This window comes from Cinclus cinclus, chromosome 31 (assembly GCF_963662255.1).
Source record: "Cinclus cinclus chromosome 31, bCinCin1.1, whole genome shotgun sequence".
Taxonomy (NCBI): Eukaryota; Metazoa; Chordata; class Aves; order Passeriformes; family Cinclidae; genus Cinclus; species Cinclus cinclus.
Window position 1 is genome coordinate 1,544,421 of NC_085076.1, and position 23,686 is coordinate 1,568,106.

A 23,686-nucleotide genomic window follows, 5' to 3' on the forward strand; every position below is an offset into this window, starting at 1 on the left:
CCCCGAGAGCCCCGGTGGTGGCCGAGCCCCCCCGCACGCTCGGGCAGCGGCACCGGGTACCGGCACCGGGATCGGATTTTTTTTTCCCCGCTTGGGGCCGCCCCGCCCCGCCCCGCCCGGTGCTGATGTCAGAGCGGCACCGGGGACCGGCACCGGCGGCGACACCGGGGCCTGGGGGGGAGCGGGACCGGGGATGGAGAACTGGGGACCGGGCACCGAGAACTGGGCACCGGCACCGTCTGCGGGGCACGGTGTTCTGGCTGCCGGGCACCGGCGACAACGGCGGGAGCCGGAGTCCGGCACCGGGGATGGGGCTCCGGGAAGCGGAACCGAGCACCGGCACCGGATCACGGGCACCGGCAGCGCCTGCGGGGCGCTGAGCAGCGGCGACAACACCGGGACTGGCAACGGGCGCTTGGAACCGGCACCGGGATCTGGTACCGGGCTCCGGTATCGGCCCCGCCCGGGCCCGAGGGGGGGGGGGTTGGGGATGTTTTGGGGAGGGGGCGGTGCGCACGCGCGGAGGGGCGGGGGGGGGGGAGGGCCCGGTGTCCGCCCACGCGGGTCCCCTCCCCCCCTCCCGGTGCTGTCCCCGGTGCTGAACTCAGTCCCGCCCCCTCCCCTCCCGTGCCACCCCCTCAATGTCCCCGTGTCGTGTCGCCCCCCCCCCCCCCCCGTTGTCATGGCAACGAGCCGGTGACAGCCGAGGTGGCACCGCCAGAGTCCCCCCGACCCCGAGGGTCCCACCTTGGGGACACCCCGTGGTGACACTTTGGGGACAGGGGCCTCCCTCAGGTGCGCCCCACCCCCCCAATAATTCACTCAAAACACCCAAATTTGTGTCTTAAAAATTCCGTGGTTTTCTTTTTTTTTTTTTTTTCCCACCGTGGGAAAACTTCCAGGAATGGCCTTCCCAAAATCCTGCAGCTCCCAAAAATCCAAGAACACTCCAAAAGCTCTGAGACCCCCACAAATCTTTGCCCCCCCCCCCACCCCCACAAAAAAAAAAAATCCTAGGATCCCCCAAAATCCTGATCACCCTTTTCTGGACCCCAGAGAGTTCCCCACAGGTGAGGGAGGGTCCCAAGGAGGGAAACTCCCCCCCCCCGCCAAATCCATCCTAGGGACCCCAAATCCATCCTGGGGATGCCCCTGGGATTTGGGGGTTCGAGGGGGGGGTCCCGGGGGTCTCACAACAATTCCACAGCCCCCCAAAACCTCTGAGACCTCCCCAAAATTCCACTGAATGCCTTTTTCCAGGGAGCTGCTGCTCCTGGAGCTCTCCACAGGTAAGGATGGGGGGGGGGGAGGGACGGACACACACCCCCAAATCCATTCTGGGGAGCTCAAACCTCCCCCAGTGACCCCAAACCCACCCCAGGGACCCCAAACCCACCCCAGGGACACCCCTGGACCAGAGTGGGGCTCAGGGAGGGATTTGGGGGAGCTCAGGACAATCCAAAATTCCTGAGCTGCTGCTCTGGGAATCCAGCTATGTCCGGGGGTTCCCCAGAGGTCACAAAGAGGGGGGGGGGGCGGGGGGGGGGGGGATGACCCCAAATCAATTCTGGGGACCCCAAATCCTTCAGGGGATCAGAGGAGCCGCTCCCGGCTGCTCTCCAGCTGCTTCTGCTGCTGCTCCTGCCAGTGCCGGAACCGTTTGGTTTTGGGGCGCATGAACTGCACCACGTCCATGGGAACCCGCACCGTGTCCAGCCCGTTCACCTGGCACCCCAAAAACAGCCCTGGTCACCCCAAAAACAGCCCCCAAAAACAGCCCCGGGGCACCACGTCCATGGGAACCCGCACCGTGTCCAGCCCGTTCACCTGGCACCCCAAAAACAGCCCTGGTCACCCCAAAAACAGCCCCCAAAAACAGCCCCGGGGCACCACGTCCATGGGAACCCGCACCGTGTCCAGCCCGTTCACCTGGCACCCCAAAAACAGCCCTGGTCACCCCAAAAACAGCCCCCAAAAACAGCCCCGGGGCACCACGTCCATGGGAACCCGCACCGTGTCCAGCCCGTTCACCTGGCACCCCAAAAACAGCTCTGGTCACCCCAAAAACAGCCCCCAAAAACAGCCCCGGGGCACCACGTCCATGGGAACCCGCACCGTGTCCAGCCCGTTCACCTGGCACCCCAAAAACAGCTCTGGTCACCCCAAAAACAGCCCCCAAAAACAGCCCCGGGGCACCACGTCCATGGGAACCCGCACCGTGTCCAGCCCGTTCACCTGGCACCCCAAAAACAGCCCTGGTCACCCCAAAAACAGCCCCCAAAAACAGCCCCGGGGCACCACGTCCATGGGAACCCGCACCGTGTCCAGCCCGTTCACCTGGCACCCCAAAAACAGCCCTGGTCACCCCAAAAACAGCCCCCAAAAACAGCCCCGGGGCACCACGTCCATGGGAACCCGCACCGTGTCCAGCCCGTTCACCTGGCACCCCAAAAACAGCCCTGGTCACCCCAAAAACAGCCCCAAAAACAGCCCCGGGGCACCCCAAAACCAGCAGTGATTACCCCAAAAACAGCCCAAAAAAACACCCCAAAACCCGCCTCAAAAACAGCAGTGATCACCCCAAAACCAGCCCTGGGCACCCCCATCTATGGGCACCCCAAAACCAGCCCCAAAAGCCACCAGGACACCCCAAAATCCCCTGGATTACCCCAACGCTCCCAGCTGGAGGGAGAAGGGGGAAGTGGGAGAGGAAATGGGGAGGAAATGAGGGCAGGGTGCTTGCTGTCCCCGTGTCCCCCTGTCCCCGTGTCCCTCTGTCCCTCTGTCCCCGTGTCCCCCTGTCCCCGTGTCCCTCTGTCCCTCTGTCCCCGTGTCCCCCTGTCCCCGTGTCCCTCTGTCCCTGTCCCTCTGTCCCTGTCCCTCTGTCCCCGTGTCCCTCTGTCCCCTGTCCCTCTGTCCCCGTGTCCCTCTGTCCCTGTCCCTCTGTCCCTGTCCCTCTGTCCCCGTGTCCCCCTGTCCCCGTGTCCCTCTGTCCCTGTCCCTCTGTCCCTGTCCCTCTGTCCCCCCTGTCCCTCTGTCCCTGTCCCCCTGTCCCCCCTGTCCCCCTGTCCCTGTCCCTCTGTCCCCGTGTCCCTCTGTCCCCGTGTCCCCCTGTCCCCGTGTCCCCCTGTCCCCGTCCCCGTGTCCCTCTGTGCCCGTGTCCCTCTGTCCCCATGGCCCTCTGTCCCTGTCCCCCTGTCCCTGTCCCTCTGTCCCTGTCCCTCTGTCCCCCTGTCCCCTGTCCCTCTGTCCCCGTGTCCCTCTGTCCCTGTCCCTCTGTCCCCCTGTCCCCTGTCCCTCTGTCCCCCCTGTCCCTCTGTCCCTGTCCCTCTGTCCCTGTCCCCCTGTCCCTCTGTCCCTCTCCCCCTGTCCCCTGTCCCTCTGCCCCCTGTCCCTCTGCCCCCTGTCCCTCTCCCCCTGTCCCCGTGTCCCTCTGTCCCTGTCCCTCTGTCCCTGTCCCCCTGTCCCTCTGTCCCTCTGTCCCTGTCCCTCTGTCCCCTGTCCCCGCCCCCTCACCGTGACGTCACACCAGAAGTGTCCCCAGCGTGTGATGGGCTCCGGGGGCAGGCGCAGGGCGTGGGGGGGCACGAACACCCCGAGCTGGCAGGGGAACAACGGGGACAGGCACGGCCCTAAATCCCCGGGGGCCACCCCAAATCCCGGGGGTCACCCCAAATCCCAGGGGGTCACCCCAAATCCCGGGGGTCACCCCAAATCCCCGGGGACCACCCCAAATCCCGGGGGTCACCCCAAATCCCCGGGGGCCACCCCAAATCCCAGGGGGTCACCCCAAATCCCGGGGGTCACCCCAAATCCCAGGGGGTTCACCCCAAATCCCCGGGGGCCACCCCAAATCCCGGGGGTCACCCCAAATCCCCGGGGGCCACCCCAAATCCCGGGGGTCACCCCAAATCCCGGGGGTCACCCCAAATCCCCGGGGGCCACCCCAAATCCCAGGGGGTCACCCCAAATCCCGGGGGTCACCCCAAATCCCAGGGGGTTCACCCCAAATCCCCGGGGGCCACCCCAAATCCCGGGGGTCACCCCAAATCCCCGGGGGCCACCCCAAATCCCGGGGGTCACCCCAAATCCCAGGGGGTCACCCCAAATCCCCGGGGGCCACCCCAAATCCCGGGGGTCACCCCAAATCCCCGGGGGCCACCCCAAATCCTGGGGGTCACCCCAAATCCCAGGGGGTCACCCCAAATCCCGGGGGTCACCCCAAATCCCGGGGGGTTCACACCAAATCCCAGGGGGTCACCCCAAATCCCAGGGGGTTCACCCCAAATCCCCGGGGGCCACCCCAAATCCCGGGGTTCACCCCAAATCCCCGGGGGTCACCCCAAATCCCAGGGGGTCACCCCAAATCCCGGGGGTCACCCCAAATCCCCGGGGGCCACCCCAAATCCCGGGGGTCACCCCAAATCCCAGGGGTCATCCCAAATCCCCGGGGGCCACCCCAAATCCCGGGGGTCACCCCAAATCCCAGGGGGTCACCCCAAATCCCGGGGGTCACCCCAAATCCACGGGGGCCACCCCAAATCCCGGGGGGTCACCCCAAATCCCCGGGGACCACCCCAAATCCCGGGGGGTCACCCCAAATCCCGGGGGTCACCCCAAATCCCGGGGATCACCCCAAATCCCAGGGTTCACCCCAAATCCCGGGGGTCACCCCAAATCCCGGGGGTCACCCCAAATCCCAGGGGGTCACCCCAAATCCCGGGGGTTCACCCCAAATCCCAGGGGGTCACCCCAAATCCCCGGGGGTCACCCCAAATCCTGGGGGTCACCCCAAAGCCCACAAATTTCCCCAAAGTCCAGGAACAACTCCAAATCCAGGGAGTGACCCCAAATCCCCAGGGTGACCCCAAATCCCAAAAATTACCCCAAATCCCAAAAATGACCCCAAATCCCTGGAGCAACCCCAAAATCCTGGAGTGACCCCAAATCCCAAAAAGGACCCCAAATCCTAAAAATGACCCCAAATCCTAAAAATGACCCCAAATCCCAGGAGCGACCCCAAATCCTAAAAATGACCCCAAATCCTAAAAATGACCCCAAATCCCAGGAGCGACCCCAAATCCCAGGAATGACCCCAAAATCCTGGAGTGACCCCAAAATCCTGGAGTGACCCCAAATCCCAAAATTAACCCCAAATCCCAAAAATGACCCCAAATCCCTGGAGCAACCCCAAAATCCTGGAGTGACCCCAAATCCCAGGATTGACCCCAAATCCCAAAAATGACCCCAAATCCCTGGAGTGACCCCAAATCCCAAAAATGACCCCGAATCCTAAAAATGACCCCAAATCCCAGGAGCGACCCCAAATCCCAGGAATGACCCCAAAATCCTGGAGTGACCCCAAATCCCTGGAGTGACCCCAAATCCCAAAAATAACCTCAAATCCCAAAAAATCACCCCAAATCCCTGGAGCAACCCCAAAATCCTGGAGTGACCCCCAATCCCAGGATCGACCCCAAATCCCAAAAATGACCCCAAATCCCAAAAATGACCCCAAATCCCAAAAATCACCCCAAATCCTAAAAATGGCCCCAAATCCCAGAAATTACCCCAAATCCTAAAAATGACCCCAAATCCCAGGAGCGACCCCAAATCCCAAAAATAACCCCAAATCCCAAAAATAACCCCAAATCCCAGGAGCGACCCCAAATCCCAGGAATGACCCCAAATCCTAAAAATGACCCCAAATCCCCAGGGTGACCCCAAATCCCAAAAATAACCCCAAATCCCAGGAGCAGGGCTATCCCGAATCCCCCAAATCGTTCAGGAATGAACCCAAAACTCTGGGATTTGTTCCTGGGAACCTCAAAACTCCCCCAAATTCCGCCCCCCCCCAAAAAAAAAAACCCAAAACCCCAAAAGCTCACGTTCTTGAGGAAGTGACGGGCCACGATTTCGGGGCTGAGCTCCCAGCTCAGGTTGTTCTTCATCCCCACCTGGAGCCGGCAGCGCCGCAGGAATTCCAGGGTCTGGGAATTTGGGATTTGGGGCAAATTCCTGGGATTTGGGGGATCCTGAAGGTTCCCCCAAAAATCCCAGCAAAAATCAAATGAAATGTTCTAAAGATGCCATAAAATATCCCTAAATTGCGAATAAAAAAATCCCCAAAAAAATACAGAAAAATTCCCCAAAAAAATCCCAAAAAAATCCCTAAAAAATCCCCAAAAATTCCCCAAAGTCCCAAAAAAAATCCCCCCAAAAAAATCCCCCAAAAAATCCTCAAAAAAAATCCCCAAAAAAATCCCTAAAAAATCCCAAAAAAATTCCCCAAAAATCCCAAAAAATTCCAAAAAAAATCCCAAAAAATTCCCAAATAATCTCCAAAAAATCCCAAAAATCCCCAAAAAAATCCCCCAAAAAACCCCAAAAAAATCCTCCAAAAAATCCCAAAAAGAATCCCCAAAAAAATCCTCCAAAAAAATCCCAAAAAAATCCCCAAAAAATCCCCAAAAAAATCCCAAAAAAATCCCCAAAAAATCCCCAAAAAAATCCCAAAAAAATTCCAAAAAAATCCCAAAAGTCCCAAAAAAATCCCCCAAAAAACCCCAAATAAAAAAAAAAATCCCCAAAAAATCCCCCCCAAAAAACCCCTGGAATTCCCAGGATTTGGGGAATTTGGGATTGGGGGGAATTTGGGATTGGGGGGGATTTGGGTTTGGGGGGAATTTGGGATTGGGGGGGGATTTGGGATTGGGGGGATTTGGGATTGGGGGGATTTGGGATTGGGGGGGAATTTCTGGGATTGGGGGGAATTTTTGGGATCTGGAGGGATTCTTGGTATTGGGGAAAATTGGGATTATGGGATTTAGGGGAAATTTGGGATTTGGGGGAATTTGGGATTGGGGGGAATTTGGGATTGGGGGGGGATTTGGGATTGGGGGGATTTGGGATTGGGGAGAATTTGGGATTGGGGGAATTTGGGATTTGGGGAATTTGGGATTGGGGAGAATTTGGGATTTGGGGAATTTGGGATTTGGGGAATTTGGGATTTGGGGGAATTTTTGATTTGGGGGAATTTAGGGAACCCCTCTGACCTTCTGCCCACTCTGGGTCTGGGGCTCTTCCAGCTTCCCCTGCTGAGCCTGTGGGGGAAAAATTGGGAAAAATGGGAATTAGGGGGGAAATGGGATTGGGATTGGGATTGGGGGAAAAATGGGAATTAGGGGGGAAATGGGATTGGGGGAAAAATGGGAATTAGGGGGGAAATGGGATTGGGAATGGGGGAAAATGGGAATTAGGGGGGAAATGGGATTGGGGGAAAATGGGAATTAGGGGGGAAATGGGATTGGGAATGGGGGAAAATGGGAATTAGGGGGGAAATGGGATTGGGGGAAAATGGGAATTAGGGGGGAAATGGGATTGGGGGAAAATGGGAATTAGGGGGGAATGGAAAAATCCCAGCAAGGAATCGAGGCCAGGAGGGCTCTGCTCTCATCTCAAACCCTCCCAAAAATCCCAAAATAAAACCCAAGGAAAAAGTCCCAAAAAAATCTCATAAAACCCCCCCAAAAAATCCATTTAAAAAAATCCACTAAAATATCCCAAAAAAATTCCCCGCAAAAATCCCGCAAAATGGCAAAAAAATCCCTTTAAAAATCCCTTTAAAAATCCCAAAAATACCCCGAGAAAACCCCCCAAAAAATCCATTAAAAATCCCAGAAAAAAATAAAAAAAAGCCCTAAAAAAATCACCAAAAAATCCTTAAAAATCCCCCCAAAAAATATATAAAGATTCCAAAAAAATCCTGAAAACATCCCTAAAAAATTCCAGAAAAATTCTTAAAAATTCCCAAAAAAAATCCCAAAAATATCCAAAAAAGATTCCAAAAGCTCCCTAAATGAATCAAAAAAAATTGCAAAAAATCCCCAAAAAATCCCCAAAAAATCCCCAAAATACCCTAAAAAACCCCAAAAAATCTCTAAAAAAAATCCCTGAAAAAAAAATCTTAAAAATATCCCTGAAAAAGTCCCCCATAAAATTCCATTAAAAATAAAAAACTCCCCAAAAAATCCTCGAAAAATCCCTGAAAAATTAAAAAAAAAAAAAAAAAAAAAAAAATCCCAGGAAAAATAAAAAATTCCCTAAAAATCCCCGAAAAAAAAACCCCCAAAAAATTCCTTAAAAATCCGCAAAAAAATCCCAAAAATTCCCTAAAAATCCCCAAAAAGTCTCTAAAAAAATATAAAAAAAAATCCCTAAAAATTGCCTAAAAAAATCCAAATATTCCTCAAAATCTCTAAAAACTCTCGAAAAATTAAAAAATAACCTCAAAAAATTCCCGATAAAAAACCTCGAAAAATCCCCAAAAATCCCAAAAAAATACATTAACCCCCCCCCAAAAAAATCCCCCAAAAAATATCTAAAAATTCCCTTAAAAAATCCAAAAATTAAAAAAAAAATCTAAAAAATCCCTAAAAAAACCTAGAAAAATCCCAAAAAATCCCTGGAAAAATCCCCAAAACATCCCTGAAAAAACCCCGAAAAATATCCCAAAAATTCCCTAAAAATCCCCAAAAAAATCTCTAAAATATCCCCAAAATATCCCCAAAAAATTCCTGAAAAATCCCAGAAAAATCCTGAAATAATTCCAAAATATCCTAAAAAAATCCTTGATAAATTGTAAAAAAATAACCGCAGAAAAATAAAAAAAAATCCCCTAAAAATTCCCAAAAAAATCTCTAAAAATTCCCAGAAAAAAAAACACAAAAAAATCCCTGAAAAAATCCCAAAAAATCCCTAAAAACTACATTAAAAATAAAAAAAATCCCCAAAAAATCACGAAAAATTCCAAAAAAAATCCCAAAAAACTCCATTAAAAATCCAAAAAAATCCCAAAATATTCCCCAAGAAATCCAAAAAACATCCCTGAAAAAACCCCGAAAAATATCCCAAAAATTCCCTAAAAATCCCCAAAAAATCTCTAAAATATCCCTGAAAAATCCCCGAAAAATTCCTGAAAAATCCAAAAAAATCCCAGAAAAATTAAAAAATTCCCTAAAAATCCCCCAAAAAGTCCCAAAAATTCCCTAAAAATTCCCAAAAACATCTCTAAAAATTCCCAGAAAAATCCCGAAAAAATCCCCAAAAAATCCCCAAAAAATCCCCGAAAAAATGCTGAAAAAATGCCGAAAAAAATCCCCCCAAAAAAATCCCAAAAAATCCCGAAAAAGTCCCCAAAAAATCACGAAGAAATCCCAAAAAATCCCCAAAAAAATCACGAAAAAATCCCAAAAAAGTCCCCAAAAAGTCCCCAAAAATCCCAAAAAAATAAAAAAAAAAATCCCCAAAAAATCCCCCAAAAAATGCTAAAAAATGCCGGAAAAAATCCCCCAAAAAATTCCAAAAAATCCTGAAAAAAATCCCCAAAAATAAAAAAAAAAAATCGCGAAAAAATCCAAAAAAATCCCAAAAAATCCAAAAAAAATCACGAAAAAATCACAAAAAAATCCCGAAAAATCACGAAAAAATCCCGAAAAAATCCCCAAAAAATCCCCTAAAAATCCCGAAAAAATCACGAAAAAAATCACGAAAAAAATCACGAAAAAAAATCACCAAAAAATCATGAAAAAAATCACGAAAAAATCCCCAAAAAATCCCCAAAAAATCCCCCAAAAAATCACGAAAATATCCAAAAAAATCACGAAAAAATAAAAAAAAAAATCCTCAAAAAATCCCCAAAAATCCCAAAAAAAAATCACGAAAAAAATCCCGAAAAATAAAAAAAAAAATCCCGAAAAATCTCGGAAAAAATCCCAAAAAAATCCCAAAAAATCACGAAAAAAAACCCGAAAAAATAAAAAAAAAAATCCCGAAAAAATCCCGAAAAAATCCCGAAAAAAATCACGAAAACATCAGGAAAAAATCACGAAAAAATCTCGAAAAAATCACGAAAAAGTCCCCAAAAACCCCCAAAATAATCCCCAAAAAAATCCCCCAAAAATCCCCCAAAAAATCCCCAAAAAATCCAAAAAAATCCGCAAAAAAAATCCCGAAAAAATCACGAAAAAATCCAAAAAAATCACGAAAAAATCCATAAAAAAACCCCAAAATAATCCCGAAAAAACCTGAAAAAATCCCCCAAAAAATCCCAAAAAATAAAAAAAAAATCCCCAAAAAATCCCCAAAAAAATCCAAAAAAATCCCCAAAAAAACCCAAAAAAAATCATGAAAAAAATCACGGAAAAAATCACGAAAAAATCCAAAAAAATCACGAAAACATCCCCAAAAAAATCACAAAAAAAATCCCTAAAAAATCCAGAAATAATCCCAAAAAAACCCCAAAAAATCCCCAAAAAATCCCTAAAAAAATCATGAAAAACCCCAAAACAAACCCCAAACAATCCCCCAGTGGCCGTTTTCGGGGTGCTCTGGTGCTGACCTGCTCCTGCTGCAGCTCCTGCAGCTCCTCGGGCCTGGGGTACACGGCCAGGCCCTGGGGCAGCAGTCGGTTCCTGCCCCGGCCTTTGCTCACCCTCACCACGTCCCCACGGCCGCCCAGATCTGCAGGAAAACAGAAAAACTTACTGGGAATACTGGGAATGCTGGGAATTCCAGAGTCACACGGAGAGAGGGAAATTCTGGGAGTTGAGCGGGAATCGCGAGGGGTTCAACGGGAACTGGGTGGGATTAAAGAGGAATTGTGTGAGATGGAATTGAAATCCCACAGAGGTGAACAGGAATTGTGTGGAATTAAACGGGAATGGTGTGGAATTAAACGGGAATGGTGTGGAATTAAACGGGAATTGTGTGGAATTAAATAGAAATTACACAGAAATTCCGTGGAATTGAACAGGAATTCAACAAAACTTAGCAGGAATTCCGTGGAGCTGAACAGGAATTGTGTGGAATTAAAAGGGAATTGTGTGGAATTAAAAGGGAATTGTGTGGAATTAAACGGGAATGGTGTGGAATTAAACGGGAATGGTGTGGAATTAAACGGGAATTGTGTGGAATTAAACAGGAATTGTGTGGAATTAAACAGGAATTGTGTGGAATTAAAAGGGAATCGTGTGGAATTAAAAGGGAATCGTGTGGAATTAAACGGGAATCGTGTGGAATTAAACAGGAATTGTGTGGAATTAAACAGGAATTGTGTGGAATTAAAAGGGAATTGTGTGGAATTAAACAGGAATTGTGTGGAATTAAACAGGAATTGTGTGGAATTAAACGGGAATGGTGTGGAATTAAACGGGAATTGTGTGGAATTAAAAGGGAATTGTGTGGAATTAAACGGGAATCGTGTGGAATTAAACAGGAATTGTGTGGAATTAAACGGGAATTGTGTGGAATTAAACGGGAATGGTGTGGAATTAAAAGGGAATCGTGTGGAATTAAACAGGAATTGTGTGGAATTAAACGGGAATTGTGTGGAATTAAACGGGAATTGTGTGGAATTAAACGGGAATTGTGTGGAATTAAACGGGAATTGTGTGGAATTAAAAGGGAATGGTGTGGAATTAAAAGGGAATGGTGTGGAATTAAAAGGGAATTGTGTGGAATTAAACGGGAATGGTGTGGAATTAAACGGGAATGGTGTGGAATTAAACGGGAATGGTGTGGAATTAAAAGGGAATCGTGTGGAATTAAAAGGGAATTGTGTGGAATTAAACGGGAATTGTGTGGAATTAAAAGGGAATGGTGTGGAATTAAATAGAAATTAAACAGAAATGCCGTGGAATTGAACAGGAATTCCTTAGAGCCGAACAGGAATTGTGTGGAATTAAAAAAGAACTGTATGGAATTAAACAGGAATTGTGTGGAATTAAACGGGAATTGTGTGGAATTAAACGGGAATTGTGTGGAATTAAATAGAATTTAAACAGAAATTTTGTGGAATTGAACAGGAATTCAACACAACTTAGCAGGAATTCTGTGGAGCTGAACAGGAATTCCTTAGAGCTGAGCAGGAATTCCTTAGAGCTAAACAGGAATTGTGTGGAATTAAACGGGAATTGTGTGGAATTAAACGGGAATTGTGTGGAATTAAACGGGAATCGTGTGGAATTAAAAGGGAATTGTGTGGAATTAAAAGGGAATTGTGTGGAATTAAACGGGAATTGTGTGGAATTAAACGGGAATTGTGTGGAATTAAACGGGAATTGTGTGGAATTAAACGGGAATTGTGTGGAATTAAAAGGGAATGGTGTGGAATTAAACAGGAATTGTGTGGAATTAAATAGAAATTAAACAGAAATTTTGTGGAATTGAACAGGAATTCAACACAACTTAGCAGGAATTCCGTGGAGCTGAACTGAAATTCCGTGGAATTGAACAGGAATTCCTTAGATTTGAACAGGAATTGTGTGGAATTAAACGGGAATTACGTGGAATTAAAAGGGAATTGTGTCAAATTAAACGGGAAATTAAACAGAAATGCCGTGGAATTGAACAGGAATTCCTTAGAGCTGAACAGGAATTCCTTAGAGCCAAACAGGAATTGTGTGGAATTAAAAAAGAATTGTATGGAATTAAACAGGAATTGTGTGGAATTAAACGGGAATTGTGTGGAATTAAACGGGAATTGTGTGGAATTAAACGGGAATTAAACAGAAATTTTGTGGAATTGAACAGGAATTCAACACAACTTAGCAGGAATTCCGTGGAGCGGAACAGGAATTCCTTAGAGCTGAACAGGAATTCCGTGGAATTGAACAGGAATTGTGTGGAGCTGAACAGGAATTGTGTCAAATTAAACGGGAATTGTGTCAAATTAAACGGGAATTGTGTGGAATTAAATAGAAATTAAACAGAAATTCCGTGGAATTGAACAGGAATTCCTTGGAGCTGAACAGGAATTCCATGAAATCTTTGGGTTTGGGGATCAAAAGTCAGCTGGGAATGCCAGAAAATTCCCAAATCCCATGGGGGAGTTGGGGGTGTCCAGCTCAAGGGTGGTAAATTCCATTAATTTAACATAAAATTCCATTAATTTAACACAACATTCCATGAATTTAACAATTAATTTGAGGCAGGAATTCCCAGGAAGGGCTGGGAAGTTGGAATTCCTGGAGATTCCTGGAATCACTCACTCTGCACATTCCATGATTCCCCCAGGAGAGAGAGAAAAGTGGGACAGAGCTGGATGGGAATGGAGGAATTCCCAGAATTTCCAGGAATCCCTCACCCTGCATGGCCAGGAACGGACCGGGAATGCCAGAATTCCCAGGAATGGTCTGGGAATGCAGGAATTCCAGAGACAAAATGGGATGGGAACAGCTGGGAAGGGGCTGGGAATGTGGAATTCCCAGAATTTCCCGGAATCCCTCACCCTGCATGGCCAGGAACGGACCGGGAATGCCAGAATTCCCAGGAATGGTCTGGGAATGCAGGAATTCCAGAGACAAAATGGGATGGGAACAGCTGGGAAGGGGCTGGGAATGTGGAATTCCCAGAATTTCCCGGAATCCCTCACCCTGCATGGCCAGGAACGGACTGGGAACGCCAGAAATCCCAGGAATGGTCTGGGGATGCAGGAATTCCAAGGAAGGGGCTGGGAATGAAGAATTCCTGGAAAGGGGCTGGGAATGAAGAATTCCTGGAAAGGGGCTGGGAATGAAGAATTCCTGGAAAGGGGCTGGGAATGAAGAATTCCTGGAAAGGGGCTGGGAATGAAGAATTCCTCGAAAGGGGCTGGGAATGTGGAATTCCTGGAAAGGGGCTGGGAATGTGGAATTCCTGGAAAGGGGCTGGGAATGTGGAATTCCTGGGAATTCCTCACCCTTCACAGCTGGGAAGGGGCTGGAAATGAAGAATTCTTAGGAAGGGGCTGGAAATGAAGAATTCCCGGGAAGGAATTCCCAGCCCTGTACAGCTGGGAAGAGGCTGGGAATGCAGGAATTCCCGGGAAGGGGCTGGGAAAGCAGGAATTCCCAGGAAGGGCTAGAAATGAAGAATTCCTGGGAAGGAATTCCCAGCCCTGCAGAGCTGGGAAAGGGTCGGGAACGGTGGTTGGGGGGGGGGGGGGTGGGATTCCCAGGACAGAACAAGGATGGGAATGGCCCGGAAGGGGCCGGGAATGGGGGGGGTGGAGGGGTTCCCATGGGAACGGCTCACCCCGCACGGGCAGGAACGGCCTGGGAATGCAGGAATTGCGGGAATTGCCGGCGCACTCACCCTGCACGGTGCGGGTGAGCAGCAGCTCCATGGCCCCCCGCGGTTGGTGTTTGCCGTCCCGCAGCAGCCGGAACACGCGGTGCCGCCGGGGGTGCAGCCGGGGCGGAGAGCCCGCCCTGCCCAGGGGCACCGGCCACACCCGCTCCACCACCACAGTGCCCTGGGAACGAGCCAGAAATTCCCACTGGGAATGGGGAACGGGAGAGCACCGGGCACACCCGCTCCACCACCACAGTGCCCTGGGAACGAGCCAGAAATTCCCACTGGGAATGGGAGAGCACTGGGCACACCCGCTCCTCCACCACAGTGCCCTGGGAACGAGCCAGAAATTCCCACTGGGAATGGGGAACGGGAGAGCACCGGCCACACCCGCTCCACCACCACAGTGCCCTGGGAACGAGCCAGAAATTCCCACTGGGAATGGGAGAGCACCGGCCACACCCGCTCCACCACCACAGTGCCCTGGGAACGAGCCAGAAATTCCCACTGGGAATGGGAGAGCACCGGCCACACCCGCTCCACCACCACAGTGCCCTGGGAACGAGCCAGAAATTCCCACTGGGAATGGGGAACGGGAGAGCACCGGCCACACCCGCTCCACCACCACAGTGCCCTGGGAACGAGCCAGAAGTTCCCAATGGGAATGGGAGAGCACTGGGCACACCCGCTCCACCACCATAGTGCCCTGGGAATGTCCCAAAAATTACCAAGATTCCCCATGAAGATGGGAACAGGGATAACCTCAGCCACATCTACCCTACCACCACGGAGCCCTGTGGGGTTCTGGAACATTCTAGAGTGTTCCCAATAGGAACGGGCAGCGGGATGGGCACAGTGCCCTGCAGGGTTCCAGAAGGTTCCAGATATTCCCAATGAGAATGGGGTTTGGGATGGGGAGAGGGGTACTGGGAAGCCCACGGATATGAGGTGGTGCTGATCCCTGCAGCCCCCAGTGATGACACAGCCCAGAGACCCCATAACCCCACAGACCCTATAACTGCCTCGTAGAACCCCTACACACCCCATAAGCCCTCCTATAGTCCCCAGACCCTATAAACCCCACTATTCCCTCTCAGACCGCATAACAATCCCACTACACCCTCACAGATCTCATAATCTCACGTTACAGCCCCCAAACCCCACAGGCCTCCATCACCCCCCTATTATACCCCAGAGACCCCATAACCCCCCATTATAGCCCCCACACCCCATAAGCCCCCACCATTCCCCCACAGACCCCACTTCAGCTCCTCAGACCCCATAAGGCCCCCATTATCCCACCACAGACCCCATAGCCTCCCCACTATACAACCCACAGACAACCACGACACCTCACAGACCCCATTACTGCCCCCAGATCATCCCAGACCCCACAGCCCCCTATACGCCCCCCAGACCCCATAACTCTCCCCCAGAAGGAGCGTTAGGATCTGAGGGGGGGGGGCTATGGGGTCTAGGGGAGGCCTGGGGAGCACAGTGAGGGGTTTATGTGGTCTGGGAGGCTCCAGTGGGGGGTTATGCGGCCTGGGGGGTTACAATGGGGGATATGGGGTCTGGGAGGCTGTAATGGAGGGTTACAGGTCCTGAGGGGAACTCCAACGGGGTTATGAAGCCGAGTGGGGCATAGGGGCTATAGGGAACTATAACGGGTCTATGGGGTCGGCTCAGGGCCCGTCCCGCCGCCCCCGGTACTGACCCCCAGCCAACACCCGCCCCGGAGCCCCTCCGCCCTGGCTCAAGGCCCATCCCCGGTACCGACCCCCCAGGCGCCCCCCACCATTCCCGGTGCTCCGCCCTCACCGAACCATGGCTCAGGCTCAGGGCCCGGCTCAGCACCCGTCCCGCCGCCCCCGGGGCCAACATGGCGACCCCACCCCCTCACGGTGCCGGTCCGCACTGCGCCTGCGCGGGACCTCATGCAAGGACCCCAGCGGGGCTGCCCGCTGCGCGCCTGCGCGGAACCTCATGCAAGGACCCCAGCGGAGCTGCCCGCTGCGCGCCTGCGCGGAACCTCATGCAAGGACCCCAGCGGGGCTGCCCGCTGCGCGCCTGCGCGGAACCTCATACAAGGACCCCAGCGGAGCTGCCCGCTGCGCGCCTGCGCCCGGTTCCCGCCGGTCGAGGACGGAGCGCTGAGAAACTTCAACTTTATTAACTCAGAACCACAAATAGTGCAACGGAACCGCAAAACAAGGCGAGGGAACCGGGAACTCCCGGTAACAGAAGTGTCATGTCCTGACAAGAGGCACAAGCGGAGATCCCCGCGATTTGTCCGTCCGGTCTCCTGGGCCACATGCTGGTGGCACCGGGAGATGCTCGGGGTCACCGTGATGGGGTCACCGGGAGCAGGTGACTCCTGGGTCACCTCCATGGGGTCACCAGGAGCTTCTCCAGGACACCTCGATGGTGGCACTGGGAGCAGCTCTTGGTCACCGTGCTGGTGGCACCAGGTACAGGCAGCTTCAGGTGACCGTGACAGCGTCCCCAGGCACGGTGGTGGCAGCTACGGGACCAGGGAGGGGTCAGGGGGGTCCCAACACCGGGACCAGGTCAGGGAATGCTCCCGGCCAGGACACACCAGGAACAGTATCATGGGAACAATGTCACTGGGAATGGTGTCACAGGAACGATGTCACTGGGAACAATGTCACTGGGAATGGTGTCACAGGAACGATGTCACTGGCAACAATGTCACCGGGAATGGGTGTCATGGGAATGGTGTCACCAGAAACGGTGTCATGGGAGTGGTGTCACCGGGAACGGTGTCACTGGGAATGGTGTAACGGGAACGGTGTCACCGGCGACAATGTCACAGGAATGGTTGTCATGGGAACAATGTCACTGGGAATGGTGTCACAGAAACAGTGTCACTGGGAACAATGTCACTGGGAATGGTGTCACAGGAACGATGTCACTGGGAACAATGTCACCGGGAATGGGTGTCATGGGAATGGTGTCACCAGAAACGGTGTCATGGGAGTGGTGTCACCGGGAACGGTGTCACTGGGAATGGTGTAACGGGAACGGTGTCACCGGCGACAATGTCACAGGAACGGTGTCACTGGGAATGGTGTCATGGGAACGGTATCACCGGGAACAATGTCACAGGAATGGTTGTCATGGGAACGGTGTCACCGGGAATGGTGTCATGGGAACAGTGTCACTGGGAACAGTGTCATGGCACGGTGTCACCGGAAGGCCCTGGGCTCACCGGGCAGGATGAGGCAGGACGGGGTCCCGGTGCTGTCCCTGGTGCTGTCCCCGGTGCTGTCCCCAGGGCTCTGTGGGGTCCCAGGCTCTGCCAGGCTTGGGATGGAGGTACAGCCGAGATTGTCCTGCCCGGGAGACGCGGGGTCAGCCCTCCGGGACACTGGGAACGGCCATGGTCCAGAGGGGACACGGGGACACCAGATATGGACACGGTCCAGAGGGGACACTGGGAGTGGCTACATCCCAGAGGGGACACGGGGACACTGGGAGCAAGCACTGGGAGGGAACATCAGAACTGGTCACACCCTGAAGGGGACACGGGGACACTGGGACTGGCCACACCCCTGAGGGGACATGGGGACATCAGGACCAGCCATGCCCAGGAAGGGACATGGGGACACTGGGAGTGGCCACGCTCGGGAGGGGACATGGGGACACCGGGTCCGGCCAGGCCCTGGGAGGGAACACCGGGACACTGGGAGTGGGTACTGGGAGGGGACACTGGCAGGGGACACAGGGGCACCGGGAGGGGACACAGGGACACAGGGACACTGGGAACAGCTCACCAGGGGCTCCTCAGGGGGCCCGGGCACGGCGTAGCCCAAACGCACCAGCTCTGCTCCCACATCCAGGCTCTGCGGGGACAGGGACAGTGGGAATGGGGAGGGACAGCAGGGACAGGGACAGCAGGGACAGGGACAGCAGGGACAGGGACAGTGGGAATGGGGACAGGGACAGCAGGCACAGGGACACCAGGAATGGGGATGCCCACTTGGGGACACCTGGGGACTCACCTGGCCGTGGCGCTGGGTGAAGAGCTGCACGCTGGGCCGGGGGCAGGGCCCGGCCTGGCTGTAGCTGCAGATCCGGGCCACCAGCGGCGTCCACTGGGCACAGTGCGTGAGCCGGTCAAACTCGTCCAGAGCCGCCTCGGGCCAGCTGTCCCCTGCCAGGGGCCAGTGACACCGGGTGACAAACTCCGGGTGGGCAGTGTCACCGGAGGGGAGGGGACAGGGCTGTGTGCCAAACCCCGGGAGGGGACGGGGCTGTGTGTCACCTCCATGTCCCACCCCCTAGGAGGTGACAGGGCCATGTGCCACCCCCGTGTCCCACCCCCTAGGAGGTGACAGGGCCATGTGCCACCCCCGTGTCCCACCCCCAGGAGGTGACAGGGCCATGTGCCACCCCCGTGTCCCACCCCCAGGAGGTGACAGGGCCATGTGCCACCCCCGTGTCCCACCCCCAGGAGGTGACAGGGCCATGTGCCACCCCCATGTCCCACCCCCAGGAGGTGACAGGGCCACGTGCCACCCCTGTGTCCCACCCCCAGGAGGTGACAGGGCCATGTGCCAGCCCCGCTCACCGTTGGGGACAATCCCAGCCAGGCTGCACTCGATGGCCTGGAAGGGCAGGCTCAGGAAGTCGCTCCTGCAAGGACACGGGTCAGGGCAGTCCCAGGGGACAGGGACATTATCCTGGCAATGTCATCTCCCTGCCACACCTGAGGGCTCGCAGAGCCTCGGGGGGGGCCTCGCCGTTGTCCCCAAAGTCCACGTAGTACAGGTCCAGGTGGCCATTGTCCAGTGTCCCCAGGACACGCGCCCGGTACCACTCGCCATCGTCCCGGTACGGAGCGGCCACGATGGCCCCGGGATGGACGGACAGGGGTGGGACCTGGGGACACGGGGACAGTCAGGGGGACACGGGGGTGGGACCTGGGGACACGGGGACAGTCAGGGGGACACGGGGGTGGGACCTGGGGACATGGGGACAGTCAGGGGGACACGGGAGGGACACGGGGGCACAGCACTGGGATAGAAGGGACAGTGCTGGGGCAGGAGGGGACATGGCATGGGGGTAAGGGACAGGGTGGGGACATGGGATGGGTTTAAGGGACACGAAGGGACAGTGCTGGGACAGGAGGGGGATGTGGGGGGACACAGACAGGACAGTACTGGGACACAGGGATGCAGGGGGACGCAGAGGGGACACCAGGGTGACACAGGGGACTCACAGGGGGGCTGCTCTGGTAGAAGTGCCCCATCTCAGCTGTCAGTTTGTCCAGCTGCAGGCTGCGTGTGCCCAACAGCTGGATCCAGAAGTGCCCGGGGTGCTCGGCGGCCGACACGTAAACATCCAGGTGTTCATCTGCAGGGAAGCTGAAATCCGGGCTGGGCACTGTGGAGAGCCCCAAAATCCCCCTGAAATCCCACAGAAATCACCCCAAAATCCCCCTGAAATCCCACAGAAATCACCCCAAAATCCCACTGGACAGCCATGGCACAGGGAGCCCCAAATCACAGAGATCACCCCAAAATTCATCCCAAATCCATCCCAAATCAACCCAAAATCCACCCCAAAGCCAGAGATCACCCCAAAATCAACCCAAAATCCTCCCAAAATCCCACCAGGAGAGGCACAGCATGGGGAGCCCCAAATCCAGATATCACCCCAAAATCCATCACAGAATCACCCCAAAATCCACAGAAATCCACCCAACATCCACCCCAAAAACAAGAGATCACCCCAAAATCCCACCAGGAGAGGCACGGGATGGGGGGAACACCCCAAAATCGCACTGGGAGAGGCACAGGAGAGAGAGAACCTCTCAATTCCTCCCAAAATTCCTCCAGGAGAGGCTCGGGATGGGGACACGCACCCCAAAATCTCACTGGGAATGGCATGGAAGAGGCACAGAATGGAAAGAATCCCCAAAAGTCCCCCTGGGAAAGGCACAGGATGGAAGGAATACCCAAAAATCCCGCCAGGAAAGGCACGGGGGGGATGGAGGGGATCGGCAAAAATCCCTCGGGGAAAGGCACGGCATGGAAGGAATACCCAAAAATTCCTCCAGGAAAGGCACAAGGGAGCCATGGGATGGAAAAAAAATCCCTCTGGGAAAGGCAAAGGAGAGGGAAAGAATCCTCAAAAATCCCTCTGGGAAAGGTACGGGAAAGGCACAGGATGGAAAGAATCCCCAAAAATCCCTCTGGGAAAGGCAAAGGAAAGGCACAGGATGGAAAGAATCCCCAAAAATCCCTCTGGGAAAGGCAAAGGAGAGGCACAGGATGGAAAGAATCCCCAGAAATCCCTCTGGGAAAGGCAAAGGAGAGGCACAGGATGGAAAGAATCCCCAAAAATCCCTCTGGGAAAGGCAAAGGAGAGGCACAGGATGGAAAGAATCCCCAGAAATCCCTCTGGGAAAGGCAAAGGAAGGCACAGGATGGAAAGAATCCCCAAAAATCCCTCTGGGAAAGGCATGGGAACCCCCCCAAAAACCCTCCCCGCACCTCAGCTATCCCATCCCCACCGCAATTCCCAGCGGGAACCACACTCAGCACCTCTCTCACCCTCAAACTTGGGCACGGGCAGCTCCTCCAGCTCCGGACCCGGCTCCTCCAGCTCCGGACCCGGCTCCATCCCCTCGCTCCCCGCCGCCGTTCCCGTGCCGGGAGCGCCGTCCGGGATAGCGACCGGTGCCCACTGCACGTCCCAACACTCCTGCCACCCCTCGGGGCCACCGGGAACTGGCTCCGGTGGCTCCCTCCGGTTGCCCAGGGGCTGCTTCCGAGGGCAGCGAGCGGCCGCCGCTTGCGCCAGCTCCTTGCGGAACGCTTTATCCTCCGACAGCTTCTCCAGGATCAGCTTCTGGGAGCGGCACGGGGTGAGCACCCGCCGGTTCCGGAAGGGTTAAACCGCTCCGAAAAGCCCCGAGCCGTGCTCAGCGCTCACCTTGGCCGCTTCCACCTCTTTGCGCGTCCCCAGCAGGCGGATGATGCGCAGCGGGGCCAGGCTGGCGCCGGGCTCGCGGCCGCACTCCACGCGAGCCCCCGAGCTGCGGCAGATCCCCCGCACGGTTTCCCCGCCGCGGCCTGAAGGGGTTCGGGAATGGTCCAGAGGGATCCCGGAGAAACGAGGGGAGATGGGGTTTGGGGAGAGTTTGGGAGGGAAGTGAGGCTTGGGGGAAGGGGAGGTGGTGGGAGGGGAAGGGAGTCTGGGGGATGCAGGGGTGGGGAAAGGGGTCTGGGATGTTGGGAAAGGGTTGGGAAGGGACTTTGGGATTTGGGAAGAGAGTCTGGGATGTTGGGAAGGGAGTGCAGGATGCTGGGAAAGGGGTGGGAAGGCGGTCTGGGATGTTGGAAGTTTGGGATTTGGGAAGAGAGTCTGGGATGTTGGGAAGGGAGTGGGAAGGGAGTCCAAGATATTGGGAAAGGGAATTTGGGATGTTGGGAAAGGGTTGGGAAGGGACTTTGGGATTTGGGAAAAGAGTCTGGGATGTTGGGAAAGCGTTGGGAAGGGGGTCTGGGACGTTGGGAAGGAAGTTTGGGATTTGGGAAGAGGTAGAAGAGTCCTGGGATAGGGAGGGGGAAAGAGTGGCAAGGCACCCTGTGATAAAGGGAAAAGTGGGGAAAGGCCCCTGGGACTGAGAGGAGAAGAAATTCCCACTCCCAAGAAATAGGGAGAAAGGGATGGAAGGGCCCCCCAGGACTGGGGTGGAAGAAACCCAGGATTAGAGGAAAAGGGAGTGGAAGGGTCCCCAGGATTAGGGAGAAAGGCTGGAAGGGCTCTCCAGGATTAGGGGAGCAGGGAGTGCAAAGGCCCCCCAGAATTAGGGGGAAGGTGAAAGGACCCCCCAAGGATATAGAGCGGAAGAACCCCAGGATTTGGGGAAAAGGCAAGGAAAAGGCCCCCTGGGATTGGGGCATCCATGGAATTTGGGGTGTCCCTGTGGCTATGGAAGGTCCCCCCAAGGATTTTGGGGTGCCCCATACCGATGATCCTGCCCACGGCACTTTGGGGCACGCGCAGCTGCTCGGCCACGGGCGCGCTGTCGGCCACGATGCGCAGCACGGCCGCCCTGGCCCGGCACACCTGACCCGGCGAGCCCGAGATGTTCACCAGGGACTGGCCCCCTTCCTCCTCCTCCTCTTCCTCCACATCGATCTGCGCTCCTGTCTCCTGCCTCAGCTGCGGGGAGACAAGAGGGTGGTCCCGGTGTCCCCTCCCGGTGGTCCCGGTGTCCCCTCCCGGTTCACACCCACCTGGTTGATGGTGGCTCCCCGGCGGCCGATCAGTGATTTCAGCGCGCTGCGGGGCACCCGCACCCCGACCTCCAGCCCCTCGTCAGCCACCACGGTCACCTGCACCTCTGAGGGGACAACGGGGACAGGGCTGTGTCCCCGAAGGGTCCCCGGAGGGGGTAGGACCCACTACAGGGGGGTTACAGACACAGGGAATTCCCACTGGGAAAAGCGACTCCACTTCCCAGGGGGTCCCCAAAGAGTCCCCAGAGGGTCACAAAGGGACCTGCGGAGGTCACAAGGGAATTCATTCCCTGCGGGAGAAATGACTCCCGCAGCCTCCCGCTCCCCACGGGGACCCCGAGGGAGCTCCCGGGGGTGTCCTGGGGAGTTCACGGCCCCGGTGCGGGGCCCCTCACTCACCTCGGCTCTCCCGGTATCGCCGGTACAGGATGTAGAGCACGGTGGCCGCGGCCGGGACTCCCAGGAGCAGGGCGGTTTTCTGCAGGCTGCTCAGGCTGTGCACGGAGCCGCGTCCCGCCATCGCCGGCTGCGGATGGGGCTTACCGGGGCTTACCGGGAGCTCCCCGCGCTGCGCCCCCCAGCCCGGGGGCTCCCCGGCTCTCTCCCCCCGCCCGTGCCCTCACGGAGGGCCCGGCTCCAGGCCCGCCGGTGCAGGCCCCGGGCCCGGTGCACCGGCAGCGGAGCCTCCGCAGCCACCTCGGCCGCGCCCCCCGGGCGTTCTCACGGTACCTGCAGGTGCCAGGGTCACCCTTCGGCCCCGTAGTGACCCTGGTTCGGCCCGGCTTGGTCCCAAAAGGCCCCGGTTCAGACCCGGTCCTGGTTCGGGCCCGAAGCGGTCCCGGTGCCGCCGCCACCACCACCTCCCGCGCCCCGCCGCTGGCCCCGCCTCCTCCCTCTCTGCACCAATCACATCGCGGCTCCTCCCACCTCAGCCAATCACAGCGCATCTCCGCACCGCCCTCGCCCAATCAGCGCCTGCGGAGCAGCGGCCGAGTCCCCGCGAGGCCTCCCACAGAGGTGGGCGGTAAATAACGGGAATAAAGCAGCCAATCAGCGGCGAGTAACGGGGACGAACCAATTAGAGAGCGGAAAAATTCGAATTCCCACCTTTTAGTTTGAGTGACAGATACAAGAGCCTATAGTGGCTCGGAGCGCTGCGCCGTGCGGGGAGGGGCGGGGCTCCAATGCCACCCCCGATGTCCCCGCGTGTCCCCCGTGACGGAGCCCCCGGACACGCGGTCCCCAAAAACGCCTTTATTCCGTTCAAACGCAGCCGCGGCCGTTCTCCACGGGTGACA

At 54.9% G+C, this 23,686-nt stretch overlaps 2 protein-coding genes across 3 annotated transcripts; both read right to left on the reverse strand.

The window, feature by feature from the left end:
- Nucleotides 1-998: 998 nt before the first annotated feature.
- MRPL9 (mitochondrial ribosomal protein L9) lies at nucleotides 999-15,996 on the reverse strand. Its single transcript, XM_062511531.1, has 8 exons — nucleotides 15,935-15,996; nucleotides 15,781-15,823; nucleotides 14,134-14,293; nucleotides 10,400-10,521; nucleotides 7,056-7,103; nucleotides 5,889-5,990; nucleotides 3,517-3,600; nucleotides 999-1,725 (listed from the first exon to the last, which is right to left on the reverse strand). Exons 1-8 carry the CDS (start codon nucleotides 15,994-15,996, stop codon nucleotides 1,594-1,596), a joined length of 753 nt encoding a protein of 250 aa, XP_062367515.1. The 3' UTR covers nucleotides 999-1,593.
- A 481-nt stretch (nucleotides 15,997-16,477) lies between these two features.
- Nucleotides 16,478-23,257, reverse strand: TDRKH (tudor and KH domain containing). 2 transcript variants are annotated; one of them, XM_062511489.1, is made up of 13 exons: nucleotides 23,118-23,257; nucleotides 22,788-22,914; nucleotides 22,386-22,492; nucleotides 22,116-22,311; nucleotides 21,076-21,215; nucleotides 20,694-20,988; nucleotides 19,358-19,521; nucleotides 18,845-19,017; nucleotides 18,707-18,771; nucleotides 18,138-18,289; nucleotides 17,910-17,978; nucleotides 17,345-17,468; nucleotides 16,478-16,636 (listed from the first exon to the last, which is right to left on the reverse strand). In XM_062511489.1, the coding sequence occupies exons 2-13, from the start codon at nucleotides 22,906-22,908 to the stop codon at nucleotides 16,596-16,598; spliced, it is 1,647 nt and encodes a 548-aa protein (XP_062367473.1). In that variant the 5' UTR covers nucleotides 22,909-22,914; nucleotides 23,118-23,257; the 3' UTR covers nucleotides 16,478-16,595. The 2 variants fall into 2 exon arrangements, with proteins under 2 accessions (XP_062367473.1, XP_062367472.1); XM_062511488.1 differs by having other exon boundaries at nucleotides 20,694-20,991.
- Nucleotides 23,258-23,686: the final 429 nt, after the last annotated feature.